The sequence below is a fragment of the Phoenix dactylifera genome, chromosome 5 (assembly GCF_009389715.1).
Source record: "Phoenix dactylifera cultivar Barhee BC4 chromosome 5, palm_55x_up_171113_PBpolish2nd_filt_p, whole genome shotgun sequence".
Lineage (NCBI taxonomy): Eukaryota > Viridiplantae > Streptophyta > Magnoliopsida > Arecales > Arecaceae > Phoenix > Phoenix dactylifera.
Window position 1 is genome coordinate 17,011,431 of NC_052396.1, and position 23,494 is coordinate 17,034,924.

Consider the following 23,494-nt stretch of genomic DNA (forward strand, 5'->3'; position numbering starts at 1 on the left):
AAATGTAGTCCGACCATTTATAATAATGCCTAATATAGGAGTATGTCTATATTACACATTCAAATATATTATATCAATGGCTAAAAATTTCAAATTTATGACGGTTTTTTTTTGTTTTTTTAAGTTGGATAGATGACGCAGTCGGGGTAGGTTGCAGAATTTTTTTTCTTCTTTCTTTGTCAATGATGGCTAGGGTTCTTTGTGGGTGGAATGGAGGAGGAAGAAGATGGGTTGCTGGTTGAATCAGATTGGACTCGAGGATAAGTAACCGGTTGACTAAAATTGGACACGAATTTGAGGTGGCGGCTGAAATTGGTTGGACCAAATGTTGGTTAGGCTGAAATATGGTTAGTTAGAGTTTCATTTGGAGAGAGACTCTAGGGAGGACGTGATGGTGTTTGAGTGTGAAGGGTTTGGGGCGTGAAACTTGGATTAATCTGAATCCTAATGAGATTAGAAGTAGCGGATGGGAGGGGATTAGGTGGCATGATGGGGTTTAAGCGGATGAAAGATTGGCGCAAGGGAATATTGGCGTAAGCTTTGTGGATAAGAATGAGAAGTTAAAAGGGGTTAACATGGCTAATCCTAAGAGATCTGATTTCCGACCATTGCCAAAAACACCAACCGAATTCCAGCTGAGTAACATCATGTCGAGGAAGAGACTTGCACCCTTAGAGAATTATCATGCTCAAAATACTTACTTGTCACTGCTAAAGACAATTCATCAAATATAAGACTAAATAAACTTTATATATAGTGATATCCAGGTGAGAGTTTACCATACCAGGTACCTTAATCATAAAAGTTAGAACACAAGATCTTTATATCTTACTGCCACTGCTTGCCTTCTATCATATGAAAGCTGCATCACCATTGTGCTTGTAAAACAGCTTTGACAACTTTATTTTTTTCAGAAAAGAAGGAATGGAAAAGTCGAATCTTGGTGGATTTAAAACTCCCCCTAGTCTCACTTTGTATGATAATTAGAACCCCAAACTAACAGACCAAAAAAAAAAAACAAAAAAGAACAAACAAATTCGAGGCAAATTTGGCTTTGCCAAGAGTACATCAACCAGCCCCAGTCATGCCAACTGGTAAGCAATGTTGGTACGCTATGTATCCTACCAACCAGCTCGCAGTACAGCACTGTACTGCAAGTTTCGAAACTTTGCTTACAACACCATATGTATGCCATCGGATGCAAATGAATTTCCAAACTCGGACCCATGTTGATCGGGCCATGAATGGAGAGCCTTGCTTGTCGCAAAAGGATGTAAGCTTTCCAATGATGGCTTAGTATTCACTATTGTATACTTTCTTTCAATCGCGTACCTAAGCCTGCAGCAATCATGAGATAAGTGCTTTCACTAACCCATTTATAAATAATGAGTTATAAGTCAATCAGAATTCCTATACAGTGTCTTCCAACAAGTTATAAGCTCGTGAGAACAATTTTGCACCACTGAGGGTTTTCTGAAAGAAGAAGAAGAAGAAGAAAGAGAGAGAAATAGGGGCGGTGATCTGCGATGGTGGTGCATAGAAGGGGATGGGAGGGTCTTTAATAGAAGAGCATGAAGGTTCAGCTTGAGTCCGCCGGTCCTAGAACTCCAATTCTCGCTAGGAGTTGACAAGGGAAAGAGACCCCCAACAGGAGTCTATCTTAGGCTTTTGCGCTAGTGGAGCACGCCGCCGATCCATAGCTAGGTGGGTTGGTGTTGTCCCGTCAAGGTCATTCCAAACATACTAGATCTTATTGTTAGCAGTATGACTTGCTTTGTCTTGTGTTAGTAGCTGTATTATTAACCGTATATTAGCTGTACACATAAGCTATATCTTAGCTGTACATAGCCACCCTCATCTATAAAAAGAGAGGGCTATGACACTGTTTGTTTCATGAATAACAGAGCATAATCTTTTCTTCTTTGTCTCGCTCTCTTCTTCCTCTATCTCAACATGGTATCAGAGCCATAGAGATTTTGAAGCAGTCCTTCTCTTTCGTTTTTCATTCTCTATTTCCTCTTCTTTTTTTCTTCTCTCCTCTCGTAGGCCACCGCCGGCCACTCCTTCCTCGGCAGCAGCAAGCATCACCATGATCGTCGGGATCTGGCACGTCCATTCTTCTTGGGAGTAGGCCTCTGTTCTTTGTGGCATTCCATCGAATAACCTGCTCGGGAGTGTATTTCTCTTCTTTGCGGCATTTCATCGACCATCTAACATACATATACCTTTTCTTGTAACCGGCTCCTTCATCCGCCGCACCACCCCATGCAGCCCGTCCGTCGTCCGTCGTCCATCGCCGGAGTGGAGAAGCTTGTCCGCCTTGCGTCGCCCGCTCCGGAGGAGAAGCCCGTTCGTCGCCCGGCGCTGGCTTCGAAGAAGAGGATCGTCCGCCGCCGATTCCAGAGGAGAGGACCCGAGAGTTCTTTGTTTCTCTCCGGTGCTTCTTCTTCGTCAAATCCCGAGCTCGGCATCCGGCGTCTCGCACGGCGTGGTGGAGTGAAGCCCACCTATTGTCACCCCCGTCAGCGAAGAGAAGCCAGCCCGCCACCATCACCGGTTTCCTTCTCACGAGCCTTGAGATCCCGAGCTCTTCTCCCTTGGTCGAAGCCGTGGAGCTCATCTCCTTCTCTCGAGCCTTCTCCACTTTGGTCGGTGTCCTTGTTTCTTTCTCAGCCACTAAGTCACCCCTGCCTCAGTTCCTCGAGCCACCCCCTCAGTCACTGCATTTTGCCCTTGACCCCTCTGCAGTTGAAAATTCAAAGAGCTTTTTGGTCACGTCTTTTTGACATTAAAACGTGATCCAAAGCCTCTAAGAAGCCAGCCAGAGACGTGACACAAAGAAGTTCCTGACAGACCTTCTTGAGGTGGATCTTTGATAGTTCGGGATACCTGAACTTCCCTCTCTGCTCCGACAACTCCTCAAATAGTGTTCTTTACTTGGGAACCCCCACCCCCAAGTTTCCTCAAGGTCAACTTCGACGGATCAGTTTTGGATAGAGGCGCGCGAGGTGGTGCAGGCTTTGTGATACGGGACCCACACTCCAGAGTGGTGGCAGTAGGTGGCTGTTAGTTGTTCGATACGTCGGTTCCCGGGATAGAGTTGCGAGCTGCTTGGATGGGTTTTCGATATGCGAGGCAGGTACTGCAGGCTGGCTCGATTGTCCTGAGGGCGACTCGGCCACAGTTATCAGATGGATCGAGGAGGGGCTGAGGGGTGAGGACACAGACCACCCTTTGGTTCGGGATATAGGGATGATGTGCGGGTTTGGGGTGGCCGTCCAGGCCAAACATGTATTCAAAGAAGCCAATGAGGCGGCCGATTGGGTGGCTGCCTTTGCGGCTCATCATTCAGGGTACACCCTTTGGGTGGGGGAGGGGGAGCTGCCACTGACACTCCATGAGTTAGTGTTTTTTCATTTTATTGGGTGTATTCGTACACGTATCATATGAAAACCCGTATTCAGCCCAAAAAAAAAAAGTTCCTGTCACGTCTCCCTAAAATTTAATTTTTTTTTTTGAGATTTCAATTATGGCCTTGTCAATTATTGATGTTACATGCCCTATTGAGGTTGTTCTGGATGGGACCAATTATAATATTTGGTCCCAACAGATGCCTGTTTTTTTATTGGGCGTAGATTATGGAGATTCATCACCGGAGACAAGAATGCTCCTACACAGGGTCTTACAGAACCTAATGCTGATTTTGAAAAACGACGGAAGGAGTGGGAGAGTACACACTGTAAGATTTTATCTTAGTTTATTAATACATCTGTGCCTTTCATTCAAACTCTCCTCCCAAAATTTTGAAATGCCAAGCTTGCATGGGAATTTCTGGCAAATCGTTATAATTGTTCAGGTGACTTGGCTCTTCAGTTTTAGTTGAAGTCCAGGATTCACCAGTTGCATCAAGTATTTGGTCAATCCATTCTTGACTTCTATTCATAGATCAGCAGTCTTTGGGATCAGCTTTTCCAGGCTGGCCCTAATTTTGTAGATGAGGACTCTGCTAAGAAATTTCAAGAATATAGGGATCGTCGACAATTTATTTAGCTTATGATGGGCATTTGCGATGAATTTGAGACCATTAGGCCTTCCTTACTTCATTGATCTCCTCGACCGACTGTGGAGGCAGCCCTCACTGAGCTTATTTCAGAGAAGACTCATCAGGCTACTCGTCGGGGTGTCTCTACTGATATAGTTATGGCCACATCAGCTGGTATGTTACCCACCCCCTTTATCTCCTCTGCTTCTGCTCCAGTTGCTGCAGCTACCTCTTCGAAGTCAGACAAGAAAAAACCTAGCAAATTTTAGAAACAGTGTTTCTATTATGGCAAAATAGGCCATAAGATTTCAGAATGCAGGAAGAAACAAGCTAAGGAGATGAAAATAGCTTAGAAAGCCCAGACGATCTCATCACACCGGATTGCGGCCGTTGCTTCTACTGATTTGTCCGCTTCTGCATCCTCTTCTTCTTCTATGCCCACTTTATCCCTTACTACAGTTGACATTGAGACAATAGTTCATTAGGTTCTATCTCACATTGCCCTCTCTACCATCTTAGGTAAACCCTCCTTTTGGTTCATTAACTCTGCATGTTATAATCACATGACTTTTGATTCATCCCTAATTTCTCCGAGCACAAACTTAAACTTTGTTTCTGTTATTTACACTGCTAATGACTCTCATATGGATGTGAGCCACGTAGGTTTTGTCTCTACTCCTACCCTTTCTTTACCTAATACATATCTTGTTCGAAAATTATCTTTCAACTTACTGTCTACTGGTCAACTTGTGGAACATGGCCTTAAAGTAACTTTTACTGGTAGAGGTTGCAATGTACAGGATCAGAAGATGGGTCAGCTCGTTGGGATCGGGCATAAAGTTGGTCGTTTGTTTGAGCTCACATCATTACATGTCCCTAATCTAGTCCTATTCCATTAGTCGCTGCTGTATCCTCAAGTCTCTGGCATTCTCGGTCAGGACATGCTTCTCCGTCTCGCGTTCAGTTTTTAGCTTCAAATGTTTACTTGGAAAAAGTTAGTTTTCAACCTTTTGATTGCGTCTCTTGTCAATTAAGAAAACAAAATACTTTACCCTTTAATAAAAGTGTCTTTTTCTCTACTGCATCTTTTGATTTGATACACTCTGATGTTTAGAGACCTGCTCTTGTTATCACTAAGGGAGGATCAAAATATTTTGTGATATTTATTGATGACTACTCATGATATACATTGCTCTATCTCTTACATGATCATTCTGAGTTGCTTGACACCTTTCGTGATTTTCAGCAGATGGTTAAAACTCAGTTTGATCGGCTCATAAAAGTTTTTCGTAGTGACAATGCCATGAAATATACCTCTACCTCATTCGTGAAATTACTTAAACAAGATGGAATATTATCTCATCGTTCTTGCCCTTACATCTCTCAGCAAAATAGTCATGTCGAACGAAAACATCAACACATCTTAGACATTGTTAGGTCCCTCCTTCTTTCTGCTGCATTACCTGTATCTTTTTGGGGAGAGGATGCTCTTACAGCAGTCTATACCATCAATCGGGTACCTTCTCCCACGATCTTAAATAAATCACCATATGAAGTTCTTTATGAAAAAGTTCCTAATTACTCTTTTCTAAGAGTTTTTGGTTATGCATGCTTTGTTCTACTTCCTTCACATGAACATACTAAACTTGGACCATGGTCACATCTTTTCTGTTTTCTTGGTTATGGCATCGAACATAAAAGTTATCGTTGTTATGACTCCATAGCCAAACGATTTCGTATATCTCACATGTTCACTTTTGGGAACACAAAATATTTACCAGCATATCTCCACTTTTTACGGGTTCTCCTCAGTATTCCCTAGTCTTTAATAATCCTTCTATTGATCTCTTCCCAGATTCCTCTTGTGTTACAGGTGATGGGAGCTCATCAAGAGACCGCTCAATGCCCGACTGCACTGGAGCTGGATCATCCACTGATCCAATCATCACAACCGGATCATCCGAGCCTGAGCCCCTCCCTAGTACTACCCTCCACCGCTCTAGTAAGGTATGATCCACTCCATCTCATCTTAATGACTATCATTATTTTTTTGCTCTTGCTACCCTCTATGAACTTCGTAACTATCGCAAGGCCAGCTCTAATCCCCTTTGGCAGAAGGTAATGTCTGATGAACTTCAAGCACTCCATGCCACTTATACATGAGATCTGACTGACCTGCATCTTGGAAAGCTGCAGTAGGATGCAAGTGGGTATACAAGATCAAGATACATGCTGATGGTTCAGTGGATCGCTACAAAGCTCGTTTGGTGGCTCGAGGATTCACTCAGAAGTATGGTATTGACTATGAAGAGACCTTTATTTTGGTAGCACATCTTACCACTTTTCGTTCTTTACTTGCAGTTGCAGCTGTCAAGTGATGGAAGATGCATCAGATAAATATTAAGAATGCTTTCCTCAATGGTGATTTAGCTGAGGAAGTTTATCTATAGCCTCCTCTAGGTCTTGCTCATCCACCTGGAAAGGTTTGTCGCCTCCGAAAGGCGCTCTATGGTCTTAAGCAGTCTCCTCGCACTTGGTTCTCCTAGTGCATATGATTCTGCATTGTTTCTTCGCCGATCTAAGGCCGGTATTGTTCTTCTTTTGTTATATATGAATGATATGGTTATTGACATCTCAGGGATTCATGCACTTTAGCAGTTTCTTGGACGACAATTTGAGAAGAAGGATTTAGGATCCCTTAGCTACTTTCTTGGTCTCGAGGTGACATCTAGCTCAGATGGCTATTAGCTTTCCCAGGCTAAGTATGCTTCCAAGCTGATATCTCGTGCTGGGTTGACAGATAGCAAGACTGTGGAGAACCCTCTAAAAATGAATGTGAAGCTTCTTCCCACTGATGGTGAACCATTGACAGATGTGACTTTGTATCGACAATTGGTTAGTAGTCTCATCTATCTGACTGTTATATATCCGGATATCTCTTATGCAGCCACATTGGTTAATTAGTTTATGCATGCACCACGTTCTACACACTATGCAGCAGTCCTACGTATCCTCCAGTATATTAAGGGTACATTATTTCACGGTCTTTATTTCTCAGCCCACTCTACCTTGAATATTCAAGTCTATTCTGATGCTGATTGGGCTGGAGACCCTACAGATCGTCGCTCTACCACCGGCTATTATTTCTTGCTTGGTTATTCTCTTATTTTTTGAAAAAGCAAGAAACAAACAGTTGTGTTTCGCTCCAGTACAAAGGCTGAGTATTGTGCATTAGCGGATACTACTTCTGAATTCGTCTGGCTTCGATGGCTACTCCATAATATGTGTTGGGAACCCGCCCATGCCGCTGATATTTCAAAAATTTTTCAGATGGCAGCGGAATCGGCATGCACGAGTTCGACGTTCATCGCATGAACGTTGTTTTGAGACCTTTCGTAATTAGGTAAGAATTAAAACTTTTAAAAACAATAGGAAGATCAAATCTTCACCTTGCGCGGGTAGATGATCACCGCGAATCTGAATTCGTGGTTTTAGGGAGAGGGTTCGCTTGAAGCCGTTCAAACGTCCGGCCTCTACGGGTATCCACACGAAGTAGAGAACCGATCAAAGCTTTCTTGTCTTCCCGGGGTGCTAGCTCCCTTGCAAAGACTCCTTTGATGGCTGATCTCTTCTCTTTCTTTCAACTCTTGAAAGTGCTTGAGAAGAGGAAGAAGAAGGATGAAGAAGAGGAAGTAGATGAACCCCTGCACAGCCTTCTTTCTGTTGCTTGCGCAGGATGAAGAAAAGGAAGAGGAGGAGGCCGCCAACACTTGGAGGTTCCTTCTTTCTTGCTTGCGGCTGCAACTAAGAGGGAGGAAGAGGGTGGCCACGGCACAAGGGAAGAGGGCTCCAATACCTAGGGCGCCGGCCTCATGGTGCTTCTTATAGCCATCAAGGGCTCCTCCAAAGTAGGAGCCCTAGATGGTTTTCCAAAGAAAGAAAGGGGGGTGCGCCGGCCCCTCTCTCTCCTTCAATCCGCACCATCCAAGATGAGAGGGGCTGATGCCCCTCTTACTTGGTTAACCTAATCCTCTTCCAAAGAGGATTAGGTGCCTCTCTCATGGTTTAATCCTAATCTAATTAGGATTGGCCAAATTGGGTTCAATCTATACTAGTCCTAATCCAATTAGGACTTGAATGAACCATGACTCAATTGAACTCTTCAATCCTAATCCAATTAGGAGTCATGTTGATTCATTAGATTAATAATTAATTTAGACTTAAGGAATCCTAATCCAATTAGGATTTGTTTAATTTTAGTCCTAATCCAATTAGGACTCTACTTGAATCCGAAGTCCTAATCCAATTAGGATTTCTAGGAATCCTACTCCAAGTAGGAATTCAATTTTTAATTCAAAACTCCTAATCTCATTAGGATTGAGGAATCCTATTCCAAGTAGGAATCCCAGTCCTAATCCAATTAGAACTCTAGGTATCCTACCCGAAGTAGGATTCTTGTTTCAAGTCCAATTAATTAATTCCTTTTTCCTTCTTCAACTTCTTATCAATCAAATTGATTTCTTGTGATTCCTAATCACGATTTCAACCATCGGATCGGTCAATACTTCTAGTGTGTGTGACCCCATAGGTTCTATTCTGACTGGTAGTGAGATATATTGTGATCTCTATCACTATATCATTGAAAACTCCTTTCAATGGGTTGGAACGATTCCAACTCAACTCATTAGGGTTTATCGATCATCAAGATAATCCCTACGAGTCCCACCATCCACCAGTGACACCTAGCAGCATGTAGTGGCTACCCAGCAGAATGGAATGATGAACCTCTAGGTGCAGTTAACATGTGATACAGTCCTACTATCGTGGATCCCTACAGGACGGAGGTCATGGACAACTCGTCAAACCCCACCGTCTGTCATATGTCAAGATTTATTCGACTCGAGTTCGATAGTGAAAAACTCTTTCTCCACTGTGTATACTGCCCCGGCCGAGGTCTTACGAACTCAGTCTTATAAATCACATAGGATCTCTCCTTATCTATCAAGGTCGATAGATTCCATATAGGTGCATACCCTACTCCTACAGTGAACTTACTGCAGCCAATCTACACTGCATGGACCCATATGGCTAGAGACCATGTATGTGTGCAGTCAAACTACAATAACCTCACTGTGAGTAGCCGAAGCACCGCAGGTCAAAGGACCAGTCACACTACTGCAACATCAAGCAAGTCACTGACGAGTGGATAGACATCCAAGTGACTTCTTGTATTGGTCACGCTCAGTACCCTTGTTCTCTAACAAGCACCTGCACTATCACTTCAGTGTTCCTACACTGTGGACTCAAGTCTCGTCCATCCAGAAGGAGAGTGATCTGTGCACTGATCGGATCGATCACCGTCCTCGTGATGATCCTTTGATCAGGAGCATTTAGAAATTAATCACCAATGATACATGGCTCAAATTCTCAACTCTTGAGAATATGTATCATCATCTTATTAATTTCTTGGACGATTCATAGACACATAAACAATATGAATGAAAAAGATGCCTTTTATTTATTCAATAATAAATAGTCAAGTACAAAATTATGTCCCTAGAATCAACAATGTGTCAGCCAAATTGGCTTCTAGGGCATACATCTAACAATATGGGTATTCCTTTGACCAGTGGTTCCTCTCTCAATTGTGATAACATTAATTGCTATGCAGATTGCTCATAATAATGTATTCCATGAGCGAACAAAGCATATTAAGATAGATTGCCACTTCATTTGGCATCATATCAAGCAAAGCACTCTTCAGTTGGTACATGTTGCTTCTGTAGATCAGCTTGCTGATATTTTTATGAAGGCTCATCCACCGGGGTGTCATCGGAATTTGGTTCGCAAACTCAAGTTGGCATCTTCGCTACCATCTTGAGTTTGAGGGAGACTGTTGGCAGTATGACTTGTCTTGTTAGCAGTATGACTTGCCTTGTCTTAGTAGTTGTATAGTAGCTATATTATTAACCGTATATTAGCTGTACACACAAGCTGTATATTAGCTGTACATAGCCACCCTCATCTATAAAAAGAGAGGGCTATGACACTGTTTATTTCATGAATAACAGAGCATAATCTTTCCTTCTTCGTCTTCCTCTCTTCTTCCTCTATCTCAACACCTATATTCTCCTCCTTTAAAATAATTTCGTCCGAAAATTAACTTATCTAAGATTTCAACAAGTAGAGGATACTTGGCCTTTATATCATCTTCGAACTTCCAAGTAGCCTACTTTTCTGTATGATTGCTCTATTAAACTTTTATATACAAAAATATTTTGGTGCTTGAAGACTTGATCTTTTCTATCCACAATACGTATTGGGTACTTCTCATAGGTGAGGTCCTCATGAAGCTGAAATGGTTTATATTCCGCTACATGGCCAGGATCCGAAACATAATTTCTCAACATCAACATGTAAACACATTGTGCACATGAGATAGTTGGTGGTAATGCTAGTCAATATGACAGCTCTTCTACCATATCCAAGATTTCAAATAGGCCCAGATATCTAAAGTTCAATTTGCTGTGTATCTCAAACTTCATCTCAGCATCAGTTTTTTTGCATAACTCTTTTTTAAGCTATGTGAAAGTGCTCCCTGATTAGTTGCACATTTTTCACAATATGTTGCATTACCTCTCAACTTAGTAGTATCGTCTCGAGCACATCATCCCAACGAATGGAGTACTTGCACTTCCTATCATACAACTTCTCAAAAGGATCAATTTGAATGCTTGTATAACAACCCAGAATCTTACCTAAACTAGCTAGTTAGAAGGTATTTCTTTCGAGTTCTTTAGTTCTGTATAAGTACTCAAGATGTCTTTGACGAATAACCAATGTAGGACTAAACACACACCCGCACGAATCTTCACATACTCTTCTCGTTTAAGCCCTAACATTCTCGTTAGGATAAGGGTTTAAATCCATGTAAATCTAATCACATGCACCACGATCGGCCTATGATCAGCCTTAATGAGCCCGTGATACAATGTTCCTTAGTCCACATAGGCTATAGGCCAGGTCTACTCTGATGTCATTTGTAACAACTCAAGTCCTCACCCCAAAAGGTTAACTGGAAGTTTTTTTTTTTTAGATTTCTTAGTTCTGTATAAGTACTTAAGATCTTCATGGTGAATAACTAATGTGGGACTAAACATATGTCTGCTGAGTCCTCACATATTTCTTCCATTTAACTCTTGATGTCGTCGTCAAGCTAAAGATATAAATTTATTCAAATCTAATCACAAGCACTACGATTAGCATGTGGTCAACCTCAATAAGTCTGTGCTATAGTGTCGCCTAGTTTACATGGCCTATGGCTGGATTTGTTTGATATTATTTATAACGATTTAGGATCTCACCCAAAAAGACTAGCCAGAAGATATTTTTATGATTTTCTTAATTCTGTATAAGTACCTAAGATCTCTTAGACGAATAACCGATGTGGAACTAAACACACGCCCACATGGATCCTCATAGCTTACTTGATAACTATTATCGTAGGCAAACTCTACTAATGACAATTAATTTTTCCATACCCCCCAAATCCAAGACATAGGCCCTCAGTATGTCTTCTAAGATTTGTATGGTTCTTTCAGACTGTCCATCCTTTATGAGTGAAAAACTATACTGAAATTCAATTTGGTTTCCAGAGCTTTATGAAGGCGCTTCTAGAAATGAGATATATACCAAGTATCCCTGCCTGCCACAATAGTAATTGGGCCTCTATTCAGCTTCACATTCTGCTCTACATACAAGCTTGTCAATTTTTTCAAAGAAAAACCAACTTTAAATAGTAAGAAGTGTGTTAACTTGGTTAGTTGATCAACAGTCGCCCATACCAAATATCTGGGAGTTCCAAGCAATCTAGTTACGAAATCTATGATAATGTGCTCTGCCATTTACATTGAGAAATAAAGAGATATTACAATAGTCTAATTGTTCTAAGAATATGATTCAACCCCTACGTGCAGGTCTGTAACAATCTCATCCCCAAGATACAATAATCTGACTCAGCCCGATCCTCCTCTAACGAGAATAATTATTGGGAGGCTTGATCCGACCGACTCCTTCAGATGTCTGTATTTATAAAAAAAAGCTCGAAAGAGGCTTAGAAGAAGAGAAAAGAAGAAAAAAAAAGAAATGAATTCTCTGTCTTGTCTCAGAAAGCGGAGAAGTAATAATGTGGATTGAGTAATCTAAACACTCAGACCCAGAGCCTATTAATAAACTTTGTCCGATGACTGATACGGTGTGGCTTTTCTGAAGATGGGATGTTTCACAAACATCATATCTCTATGAAAATCGAAACCAACATTTTTTTTAAAAGAGTCATAACTTTTTTGAAAGAAGTGTCCGAAGAAGAGGGTAAGAATTTTAAAGTTTTTAAACCATCAAAAATTTAGAAGGTAAAACTGGTATATTTATTTTTTTAAAATTAATTTTTTTCTTAAAATTATAATAATTATAGCAGTTAAATTACTAGATTTTTTTTTCTAAAGTAACTACTAAAACATTTGTTTTTCTCGAATGATAATTAATAATCATACCATAATCATTTACTGCTCCAGCCAAGAGATGGTGCAACAGGCTATGGAGGAAGTGCATTTAACTAGGGAGCAGGTTCTCAAGCTGTGCAGAAAATAGAAAAAGAGAGCTAATATTTCAAGTGGGGTATCATGTTTTTGTACGTCCTTACGAAGGAAGTGACGGAGTTTGGAATTCGCGGCGAGCTAGGCCTAGATTTGTGTGTCTATTTAAAATTTTGAATTGGCAGAAGAGGTGGCGCATGGATGTTAAAAAGAAGTATGCAGAGGACGCTAGTTATGCGGCAGAATGGGAGCTGTTTCAAAGGAAGTATGCCGGAGCCCCGTCGCCGGGGTGCAAGCCGAGGCTCGACCCATGCCGAGCTACAGCGGCCATCATCTTTTTTCCCATTACTCGATCATCCAACCCACCGTTTGCCACCCACCACCGGTGCCCTGACCATGCTGCCATGCATTGAAGTGCAAGAAAACAAGCAACGTTGCCTGTTAGTTATAAATTTCCTAGTACTCCAATTCTCGAGAATTCTTATATACTCCTTTTTTTTTTGTTGTTGTTGTTGCCGGTGCTCTGGCTTTCCACATGTAAAGAGGCGAGAAAAATAAGGAGTAATTAAGGTGCTCTCGTAAATGAGGGGACAAGAAACAGCTTCCATGGACCACTTGCCTGTGCAATCGTTGGAGGGGCATTAACAAAGGGACGACAAGGAAATGCAGCAGGTAATTTTCCGCACGCCCTCAGTCCATGCCCAAGAAAGCCCAAACATTTTCCAGTTAAATAATTCCTTCCATTATTTATTCAGTCTCGTCGCTTTATAATTTATGTGCGCCCCGTGAACTCCACCCGCGCCCTGCCCGAAGAAAGCTGAGACGGAGAGAGATGGCCGCATTTGTCTGGGTCGCGCTATTCTTGGCCTTGGCTTCCCCACTGGAGGCTGGTCGGAACTTCGGAGTGGAGTCCCGGCCGGAGTCCGACCGGGTGACGGGTCTCCCCGGGCAGCCGCCGGTCGAATTCCGGCACTACGCCGGCTACGTGATGGTGGGGAGAGGGGTGGGGAAGGCCCTTTTCTACTGGTTCTTCGAGGCTCAGGGAAGAGCCGAGAAGAAGCCTCTCGTTCTCTGGCTCAATGGAGGTCAGCAAATCTCTCTCTCTCTCTCTCTCTCTCTCTCTCTCTCTCTCTCGTTTTTGGGACATTGCTTGTTGTGCTCGTCGTTCATGGCAATCGGGAAAAATATATATAGATATAGGACAATTTTTGCGGCCTTAAATATTTTAGTAGTGTAACTGTGGAAGCGCAGATCTGCCATCTGCCCATCCAGCAATTTTATCATTTAAACTTCTCTGAGCTGAGCACCTTGAAATTAATCAGCCCAAGGCTGATGAAGTAATTCCTTATTTTGATCTATTTAGTCCAACTGGTGTGGTAATTCTTTATTCTTTAATCTTTATGCACGGAGTAGAAAGTAAACACAAAATGGCAGATGAAATCAAGGGGCAGACCAGGGGTTAAATGTAAAATGGCAATCAATCTAAGATGAATCCTAATTTTCCTTCGTGCTTACATTATTGTGCTCATGCTTTGTATTGCATCACTTCTATTTTGAATTTCAATTTAATGGATAAATGTTTGGAGGCCCCGTTTGGGCAACCCACATGAATTAACTTATATACCCATGCTTGAAATTGACACAATCTTCTAATCTTTTGATCGAAGACTTGAGCCTATTGTATCTTTGTAGGATGTTAATTGGAAATCTACGGGGTCATGTCTACGCTATCCTGTACCTGAAGGTCTATATAAAATATGTGTTTAATTTGGGTCCGGCCGGGTTGAAAACTCAACCACAGTTAGTTACCAGTTTGGTTGGGAGTGCCCACTCTACCATGTTTAACAAAGCTAGGGTTGATCCATGTCTTGTCGGCCACAAGTACGCATTGGCCAAGGCAATCCCCAGTAATTTAAGCAGGTCATCCAATGTTTAACTTAACCTAGCTTAAAAAAAAAAAAAGTGTGATAAGAATCCGTGCGGATATATGTTTAGTCCTATATCAGCTATATGCTGAGTATACCTTGGATACTTATATATAGCCAAGAAATCCATATAACATTTTCTAGCAAGCTTTTTGGATAAGGTTCTTAATCCTTACGAATGCTATTAGAGTAGATTTGACTTATTACCCATATGAATCAGAAGACACTGTAGCACGATATTATTTGTATTGACCATAAATTAATTATAGTATTTGTGATTGAATTTGAATCCATATCTTAGCGAAGGCACCAAAGCTTAAATAGGATGAGCATGGAAGAATTCATGCAAGTGTGTGTTTAATCCCATATTAGCCATGTATTATGTATACCTTCATACTTAGAACTAACGAATCCAAATAACATCTTCTAGTTAGCTTTTTCTTTTGCATCCTGTGTTTGTTACAAAATTGCCATCTAAAACTATAATTTAAAGGAAAAAATGATTTACTTGATTAAAAAGTTGAGAGAAGGTTATTGGTAACATCATAATTTTCTATAACATCAATCTAGATATAGCATGGCATCTCATTCTACAAAGCAGAGGTCATAGATCCGTACTTTTTTTTTTTGAAAAAAAAAAAAAATGCCTTTCGTAAGTACAGATAATTGGACCATTCTTTTGACGTGGTGGTGTGCATAGACATTTCCATATGACAGGTCTAGATCTGGCATTCCTCTCTTTAGATACGTCACATCCCATTGCCTTTTTTTTTTATTTTTCCTTTTACTTTGGCGTGGCACCAGAGCTCATAGCAAGAAGAACAATGTCGTACGAATCAGTCTAAGTGGCAGATCTACCTTTTGCACAGAAATATCACTACCCACACGTTAGCATTATCCACAACATCTTACTCTCATTATAAATATTAATCTTTAAATCCACGTCACTCTTCTACACAGAACGAATCCTTAAATATCTCGTAGTAACCACCAAAAAAAAAGAATAAAAAAGAGCTCGTAGTTAAAGTAAAGAGTAAATAGAGTAATGTAACTTTCCATCAAACCATTCTGCTGCTGTCTAAAGTCTTACACCTCCAAGCCCAAAAAGGAGGCTATGAGACGTTAAGAGCTAATAATACGAGGACTGGGGAGTGGCAGCCCCATCGACAGAAGAGCAACCCTCCTTGGCTGTTTAAAAAGAGGATAAATGAAAGCTAACAGGGTCATTGCTTTGGACACCAGTATATATATATATATATATATTACGGCCGTAGATTCTAGGCAAGAGGCCTTCCATACTTTAATTTTATGATAGCTGGCCTCCATCCTTTATATTAATAGCATCTCTCGCTGGGCACTCGAGTTAGAAAGAGATAAGCACAAGAAGACATCCTGGCAAACAAATAAAGGGTGATATTTTATCTGCTTTATTAAAGTTCTCGAATAATATATATGGGAATATGTTGGGCTACCATTAAGACAGCAGGGTAGCTTTTCTAGCTGGAAGTCAAACATCTTTATACCCCAGACCACCTTTTTTTCAAGGAGTACATGTACGCTATTTTCTAACCCAATAGCTTGTTTTTTAATAGTTAAATCATAGTCAAATCAAGGATTGATAGGAGGTAGTTCTCTTCTTCAGGGTGCTTCTCAGTGTGTATATATATATATATACACCTCAAATTCTAATATACTTTATAAAGTTGTAAAAAAGGTTGTTAAATCATGAAACTAAATCTTAAAAAAAAGGTTTCATGTTTTGCTCCTTCCCATTATCTTAAAGCATTCCAACTTTAGATCTTTATCATTTTGACAATTATATATACATCTTTTTAGAATTCCTCCAAAATAATAACAACGATGTGCTATTTTTTATAAATAAACTGCGTTTCCATTTTATTAGGAATCTGAAGCTAGCAAAACAAACTTTTGAGGTATTCTGTCAATAGCTGCCCTGGTTCTGTACATGACTGTTTGATGTATTTTTTTCAATTTATTTTTTAAGGTGGGCAATGAATCATCTATTTGAGACAGCCAATGCTTTCTTGAAAAATAAATACAAAATAGGATGTATGCAGCAGTGCAGCTTAATTTCATTAGGAAATAAATGGTGTTGCAGAAAATTTAAGGAGCTAATAGACTTGGAAAAAAATTTGGACCCTTATTTCAGTAACATTTGTACAGTTTTTTTAATTTATTTAAGGGTAGGAGGAACAGAAAACATTGCTTGTTTAACTCAAGGATATGTAAGAGTAAAGTTGTTAAAGTTTTTTTTTTCTTCTTCTTTGTGGGGTAGACTTTATAAAATTTCTCAAGAATATGTAGGAGTAAAGTTTATTAGAAATTAGTCATTTCTATTGATTAACATATGAAGGGTGCAAAAACTACGCAGGACCGGGCTGCTCGTCCGTGGCATATGGGGCTGCCCAAGAGCTGGGCCCATTCTTGGTGCGAAGCAACGCTGCCAACCTCACATTCAATGCCTACTCCTGGAACAAGGGCAAGCACTCTCGTCCTTCCATCCCCACAACACCAGTGCCCATGCCATTGATATGTATCAACTGATCTTTTCTTCCTTCTTCTTTATGCGACACACAGTTGCTAACCTTCTGTTCCTCGAGGCCCCGGTTGGAGTGGGCTTTTCCTACACTAATCGCTCATCGGACCTGGAGGAGCTCGGCGATCGGATAACTGCCAAGGACTCGTACTCTTTTCTCCTGAACTGGTTCCAAAAGTTCCCAGATTTGAAGTCGCACGACTTCTATATCGCCGGAGAGAGCTATGCTGGTAGAGTGAACCCATCTTTTTACTACCAGTTTCTCTTGGGCTAGATCGCCCTCTATTTTTTCCTTAAATTAAAGCAACACCTGCAAGGACCAAATGTGATGCAATCTTATATATATTAATAGGGCACTACGTTCCCCAGCTTGCAGAGCTCATATATGAAGGAAACGAAGGAGCAAGCAAAGAGTCCTATATAAATTTCAAGGGTCTAATGGTAAGAAATTTACATAACTAGATGCAAGAATATTCTTGAAGTTAATTTAATCAGTATCACTGCTTCTTCTTCCTAATTTAATCAGTATCACTGCTTCTTCTTCCTTCAAGGCACAAAAGCACTCCTGCTCATCAGCAGTAAATTCTATTCCTTGCTGCACCTTGTTGTCGTTAAAGTGCAAGAAAACAAGCTCAACGTTGTTCTCTTAATTAGTTATAAGTTGTATGGAATTCTCAAACTCTTTTTCGTTTCTCTCATGACCTCTCCCCTTCCACATTTGAAGAGGTGAGAAGGAAATAATAGGATCGCATTCATGACGGTTGGACGTACCTGTCTCCTTTGCTTCCTTCCTCCTTTGGGTTCTTCCTATCCCTTCTCTTTAATTAATTACAACTTATTAACATCTTCTCGTAAATTTGGCTGGGCATTTTTGGATGGATATTAGAAAGAAAAGAAAAAAGAAAAGCCTCAGCCAGCTGGAGATGTGCTGGCTTCAATTATTAACGATAGAATCGAGCAGGTGCATGACAAGTGAGAGGTTGTGCGTGTCGAAAAATTAGAGGAATCCTGTCTCGAGCCCGGGCCCATGGTGAAGTCAAGTTCAAGGTGAAGTCCCAATCCCTAGTGTTTGCGTTGTAATATTAGCAGATAGCAGATGCTGATGTTGGTGTTGAGCATGTACGTATAATGCACTTGAAAATAGGGGAAAATATGTTCTCATTTTCCATTCGAATATATTCGTATGTTAACGATATCATTTGAAGAGTTTTGTCTCTTTAATTTCTCCTTCATGGAATAAGAACCGGAGTTATTAGACTAGTTATAGAGGTGGCCAGAGAGAGTGGTGGGAGTCTTTTAGTTTATGTTTGGTTTATATTAAAAACATAAGAAAAAACCGGAACACGTACACCATGCTTGGCCAAACTCAGAACACCAATATATACAAATCTATATATATATATATATATATATATATATATATATATAGATTTGTGCTCATAGTTTAGGACAGAGACATCTGAACTTTTGGAAATTTGTTTGATTGGAGCCGGTACATGTACATTAACTGTTTATCATGCATTCATAGAAGGTGGCAGCTAGCATGATATTATCATCTTGTTAATTTGCATCTAAATCTTGACCATGACGAGGTGCTCACAAGGATAATTTCACTGCAGATAGGGAATGCAGTGCTGAATGATGCGACCGACCAGCTTGGGATGGTAGAGTATGCATGGAGCCATGCTATTATATCAGACGAGCTGTATGCTGCTGTCCTAAAGGAGTGCAACTCCTTCAAGGAGGAGTTGGGGGACGGGCGGCGTAGCAATGCCTGCACCCCGGCCGTCAAGGCATTCCTCCGATCCTATGCCGACATCGATATATACAGCATCTATACCCCGGTCTGCCTATCCTCCCTCTCCAAATCCTCTCGCCTGACCAAACTTGTCGCCGCTCCTCGTCTCTTCTCGGAGCTCGTATGGCCTCTTAATTTCTGGACAATGTTGTTTTATAAATCTGATCAAGACAAAAAAAATCATATTGTGATGACTCATTTTTGGATTGAGGAGAAGCAGGAGGCTTGGCATGGGATGAGGAGTATGCCGGCGGGGTATGATCCATGCACTGAGGACTACGTAGAGAAATATTTTAACCGAGAGGACGTCCAGAAAGCGCTGCACGCCAATCTCACCCACCTCTCTTACCCATACTCTCCCTGCAGGCATGGTTTTCTTCTCTTTTTACCTTAAATTTGAGTATTAAATTACTACTGCCACACGTTAATTGGATATCTATAGTTGATGTATGCTCCGTATTGTTGATTGGAATTTGGAAGGTTCATTGAATGCACTGGTTGTACCTGAGCGGTGCATTCAATTTAATGTGTGTTATGTTCACCTATGACGCCCGTTTATGACCCCAATTCTTTACTACATTGCATCTTTTTCAAGTAAAAATCCTTCCATGCGCACATGAGAGATCATATAGAGCGATCTTTTTTGTTTTTTTTTTTGGAAGGGCAACCTATTGCATCTATCTTAAAGTGAAAATTAAAAAATCAAAGCGAGATGGAACTTCTTGTAGTAACGGTGTTCATCCATCCTATGACTTAAAAAAAAGGAAAAATATGTGAAGCATAGTCTGAGACGTCGTCCACCTATATCCTTCTCTTCTTCCTCATCAAACTATCCTCCCTCTCAGTCCAGCCATGAAGCCTTCATTCTTCTTCCTGAAATATGAAGTCTGTTCCTCTTTGTGGCCATGGACTATGACCAGTACACAATACATAGCCAAATAATACATACATAGTAAATTAGTCATTCAATAGTCTACACTTACCTCCAAGCATATTTAAAAATAGTTTACAGAACATCGTGTTCACCAGTACATAGTACATACTCAGGTGATACACGCTCGAGAGATTTTTGATACATATTTTAAGCTTTTTTGATACACGGCCCATGACCAAGTGATAGACACTTATGATGGATGTTTTTGTGAGGAAGTAGATTCGGAGTAGGAGAATGGAACTTGGGGAGGAGAAGGAAGGTCTCACGGATCATTCTTCATTTACTCGTTTCACTTCCTCCAGTCTGATTTAGGATCATTCTTCAATTGCTGCTCCTTGTCTTTTCATCTATTCTTTTAACCATCAGTTTTTTTCTGTCCTCCATTATTCCTTTCTTGTTTTGTCGGCATGTACTCTTCTTTTCTTAGTTGTTGGTAAATTGAAGTCCGGTTAATTTGCAACTGCTCCAGACCAAGTTGTGCCGAGTCATGCGCGCGCTCGGTGGTACATAACAATAACTCCAAACTCATTAAAAGAGTGATAGAATGGTTCCATAAGTAATGCTCCAGTAGATGAGTTAATCAAAGGCGCAAGTTAATGACTCATCAATTTTGTGATTACCCGAAGAAATTACTTTAGTATGCACTCATGGAACACGCATGGATCATAATACCATGTGTTGTAGGTGATATTTGTATTGTTGCTCATACACATAAGTACGGGTGTACGTATGCATAGATCACTAAGATACATAAAATTTAGTTTGTAAATATTTTTCTTAGTGTAGATCATGTCCTAACAGTTTGGATCTTAGAATTTGAATAGTTTATCATTAATTTTAAATCGTTAGTTCTTATTTCAGGAGTTAGTATAAAGTATATATAGGGTCCAACTCTTACTTATGTACATGCACACATATTTATCTATATACAAATTTTTAATGATCTCAATCTGTAAATAATCCTCAATCCCAAACAATCTTGAAGAAATAGGTTTATCTCCTGAGCACTCAAGGCTACGGGTGAAGTTCATTTCATGTGCCCAGATGATGGATCCCCGTAGGTGGAAATTTCTTTCGAATGGACTAATCCTGTTTACTTCTTTATGATTATTTATCAGATTTGTTAAAGATTTATAATTGCTATTTGGCAGATTCTCTTTCTTCAAATTCTGAATCCTTCTCTGTAACTGGATCATTGAGTGCTCAAGTCGCGGTCACAACCTTGCTTGGATTTATTATTACCAACATTTATATATGCTATTTTGTCGTGGAAAGTAGGATAGTTGGCAATATGGAAAAGAAAAGATAATGCACTCCAACCGCTAAGCCAAGATGGAAAAGAAAAGAGAAAACTAAGCCATGACAAAAGCATTTAGCTGAAAAAAAATATCTACAAAAATGACATAAATAAGATGAATGATTATCCAACATCAACTCAGAAACTTGATCTATGATATGATTAAATCATCTCCTCCATCCTCCTAATCATTATCTTTAGAAGAAAGCAATATGCTCCTAGTTCCATCTATCGAAACAAAATTGAAGTGCTAACAAGGAGGTAACGCTTTCCTGTTGATGCTTTGGTGCAGCGAAGTCATACAGAAGTGGAGCGACTCCCCATCCACTGTGCTCCCCATCCTCAAGAAGTTCATGAATGCGGGCCTCCGAGTCTGGGTCTACAGGTACAGCAAAGTTTCAACGCCACATTAATAATTTCTCTAGATGGAACGGAACCGAAGCTCAGTTCCAGGACTCTTAGCTCACCAACTTGCATGGTTTTCTACGATGGTCGCAGCGGGGACACGGACGGGAGGGTCCCGGTGACGTCGACGAGGCACAGCATCAACGCGATGGGACTCCATCCGAAGGAAGAGAAGGGGAAGAGGTGGGGAGGGTGGCGGGCGTGGTACCACAAGGAGCAGGTGGCTGGATGGGCGGTGGAGTACGAGGAGGGGCTGACGCTCGCCACCGTGAGGGGGGCGGGGCACCAGGTCCCCCTCTTCGCCCCTGACCGTTCCCTCTCCCTCCTCTCCCATTTCCTCCGGGGCCGACGCCTGCCTTCCTCTCGGTTTCCCAAGCCCTAATTGGCAGGACCCGGCAGTACCGTGTTCTAGTCTGTATCCCCGAGAGTGCTAAGTACTTATTATTTCACAAATGATAACTATTCTTTCAACATAGAAGGGAACGAGAGTGCAAGGAAACTCTTTATTTTTTTTTAATGTTAAATTAGCGATATTGTGCTTGCAAGAGCATATGCCAATTACTCCAACGACTCCTTTGATTTGCGAGCAAAAATTTTTTTTACTCGAATATTTTTTCTAAAAAACTGATACATGGGTATATAGTACTTGGAAAAGTCGCTTTTGCATATTTGGTGGACCGCAAAAAAGTAGTATATTGCAGAATGACTTACATCTGGTCGAGCATCGTGGAAAGTTATATAAAATACCTATTATACTTCATAAAAACTCTTAATTACGTCATTCAATCTAAAAGCTTAAAAATACTTTTAGAGCAAAACAATTATTCCAATTTGACTTTCTCATATCTTACATAGGTTTTTCTTTCTCATAAAATGTAGGCATCTTATTCTCATAGAAAAACTATTTTTCTATCTCTCATTTGGAAACTCTAACCAAATGCTTCATTTTTTCCCTTTCCTCTTTCCGTGAACTAAATGAGTCCCAAATTCTAAATATAAGATAAATCTAAAATACTACCCTCATGATTTGGCGCTAATAAGTATTTCTTATAAAATAATTATTTTTTTGATATATTATATTTTTAATCTATATATGTTTAAGTTTGGGTATGGCTCATAGGTCACTTTAATTTGGATTTTGGAGGATGTAGAATTTTTGTTATGCATAAAATCATAAAAATTCCAACTCAAAAAGAGTTTTTTTTTATGTCTTTTTCTTGCGTACGTCGGTAACTCACATACAATGGGTGTGGTTGCAGCCCATAAAGTCAGAAAATAGAAGAAATTGCAAGGGAGATGGAGCAGAGAAGACAGAGCAGAGACGTGGTTCTCACAGATAAAATCTCCGGAGTGATGAGCCGCATAGGACGCTACCCAATTTACAGTACTATTGACTTCTCTATAGATATGAGTAGTCCGGTGGGAGGCGCACTTACCTAAAAAACGATGGATATCATGGAGCAACCACATCCCACTGGCAGCATGCTCGGGACCCTGGATCCTCTCTATCACCGCGGCAGAGTCTTCCTTAAGGATAATACGGTCGGCACCCAGCATCTGCCTCGCATACGAGACCCCTCCCAAGTAGCTCTGATCTCGGCACCGGCGACATACTGATCGAAGATTCGCCGTCCTCCGATCACCACTAATCTAGCCTCCTGATTTCTGATGACAAATCTGGCATCGCCGCTGTATCCACCCACCTTGACACTGTCGTCGAAGTTCACCTTAAGAAAATCAGGGGGTGGCACTACTAAAGAAGAAATAACTCCCGGCGCTTTTTTTTGTCTCTACCGACGCTTATAAGCGTCGGCGAATTCCCAGCCCACGCGTCCCAAAGCGTGGGTTAGACGTCGGGCAGGTGGGCGTGGGTACGGTTTTTGCCGACGCTAAGAGAAAGCGTCGGCCAAAAGTTCTTTCCCGACGCTTTAAAGCGTCGATA

At 40.8% G+C, this 23,494-nt stretch overlaps 1 protein-coding gene across 3 annotated transcripts; it reads left to right on the forward strand.

Moving 5' to 3' along the window:
* The first annotated feature begins 13,403 nt into the window (after positions 1–13,403).
* On the forward strand, positions 13,404–22,113 carry LOC103712487 (serine carboxypeptidase-like 35). 3 transcript variants are annotated; one of them, XM_039126897.1, is made up of 8 exons: positions 13,404–13,721; positions 16,954–17,061; positions 17,160–17,348; positions 17,471–17,559; positions 18,738–19,037; positions 19,134–19,282; positions 21,445–21,532; positions 21,646–22,113. In XM_039126897.1, exons 1-8 carry the CDS (start codon positions 13,469–13,471, stop codon positions 21,859–21,861), a joined length of 1,392 nt encoding a protein of 463 aa, XP_038982825.1. In that variant the 5' UTR covers positions 13,404–13,468; the 3' UTR covers positions 21,862–22,113. The 3 variants fall into 3 exon arrangements, with proteins under 3 accessions (XP_038982825.1, XP_026662499.2, XP_026662500.2); XM_026806698.2 differs by having other exon boundaries at positions 13,405–13,721; positions 21,440–21,532; XM_026806699.2 differs by having other exon boundaries at positions 13,406–13,721; positions 19,137–19,282; positions 21,440–21,532.
* The last annotated feature ends 1,381 nt before the right edge of the window (positions 22,114–23,494 follow it).

What these genes read in the sequence shown, in the direction of transcription:
- LOC103712487 (XM_026806698.2), top strand. Translation starts at nt 13,469, where the DNA reads ATGGCCGCATTTGTCTGGGTCGCGCTATTCTTGGCCTTGGCTTCCCCA. An exon ending in TAAATTTCAAGGGTCTAATG is followed by an intron (nt 17,560 to 18,737) that starts GTAAGAAATTTA and finishes ATTTCACTGCAG; the next exon opens with ATAGGGAATGCAGTGCTGAA. An exon ending in TACCCATACTCTCCCTGCAG is followed by an intron (nt 19,283 to 21,439) that starts GCATGGTTTTCT and finishes GCTTTGGTGCAG; the next exon opens with CGAAGTCATACAGAAGTGGA.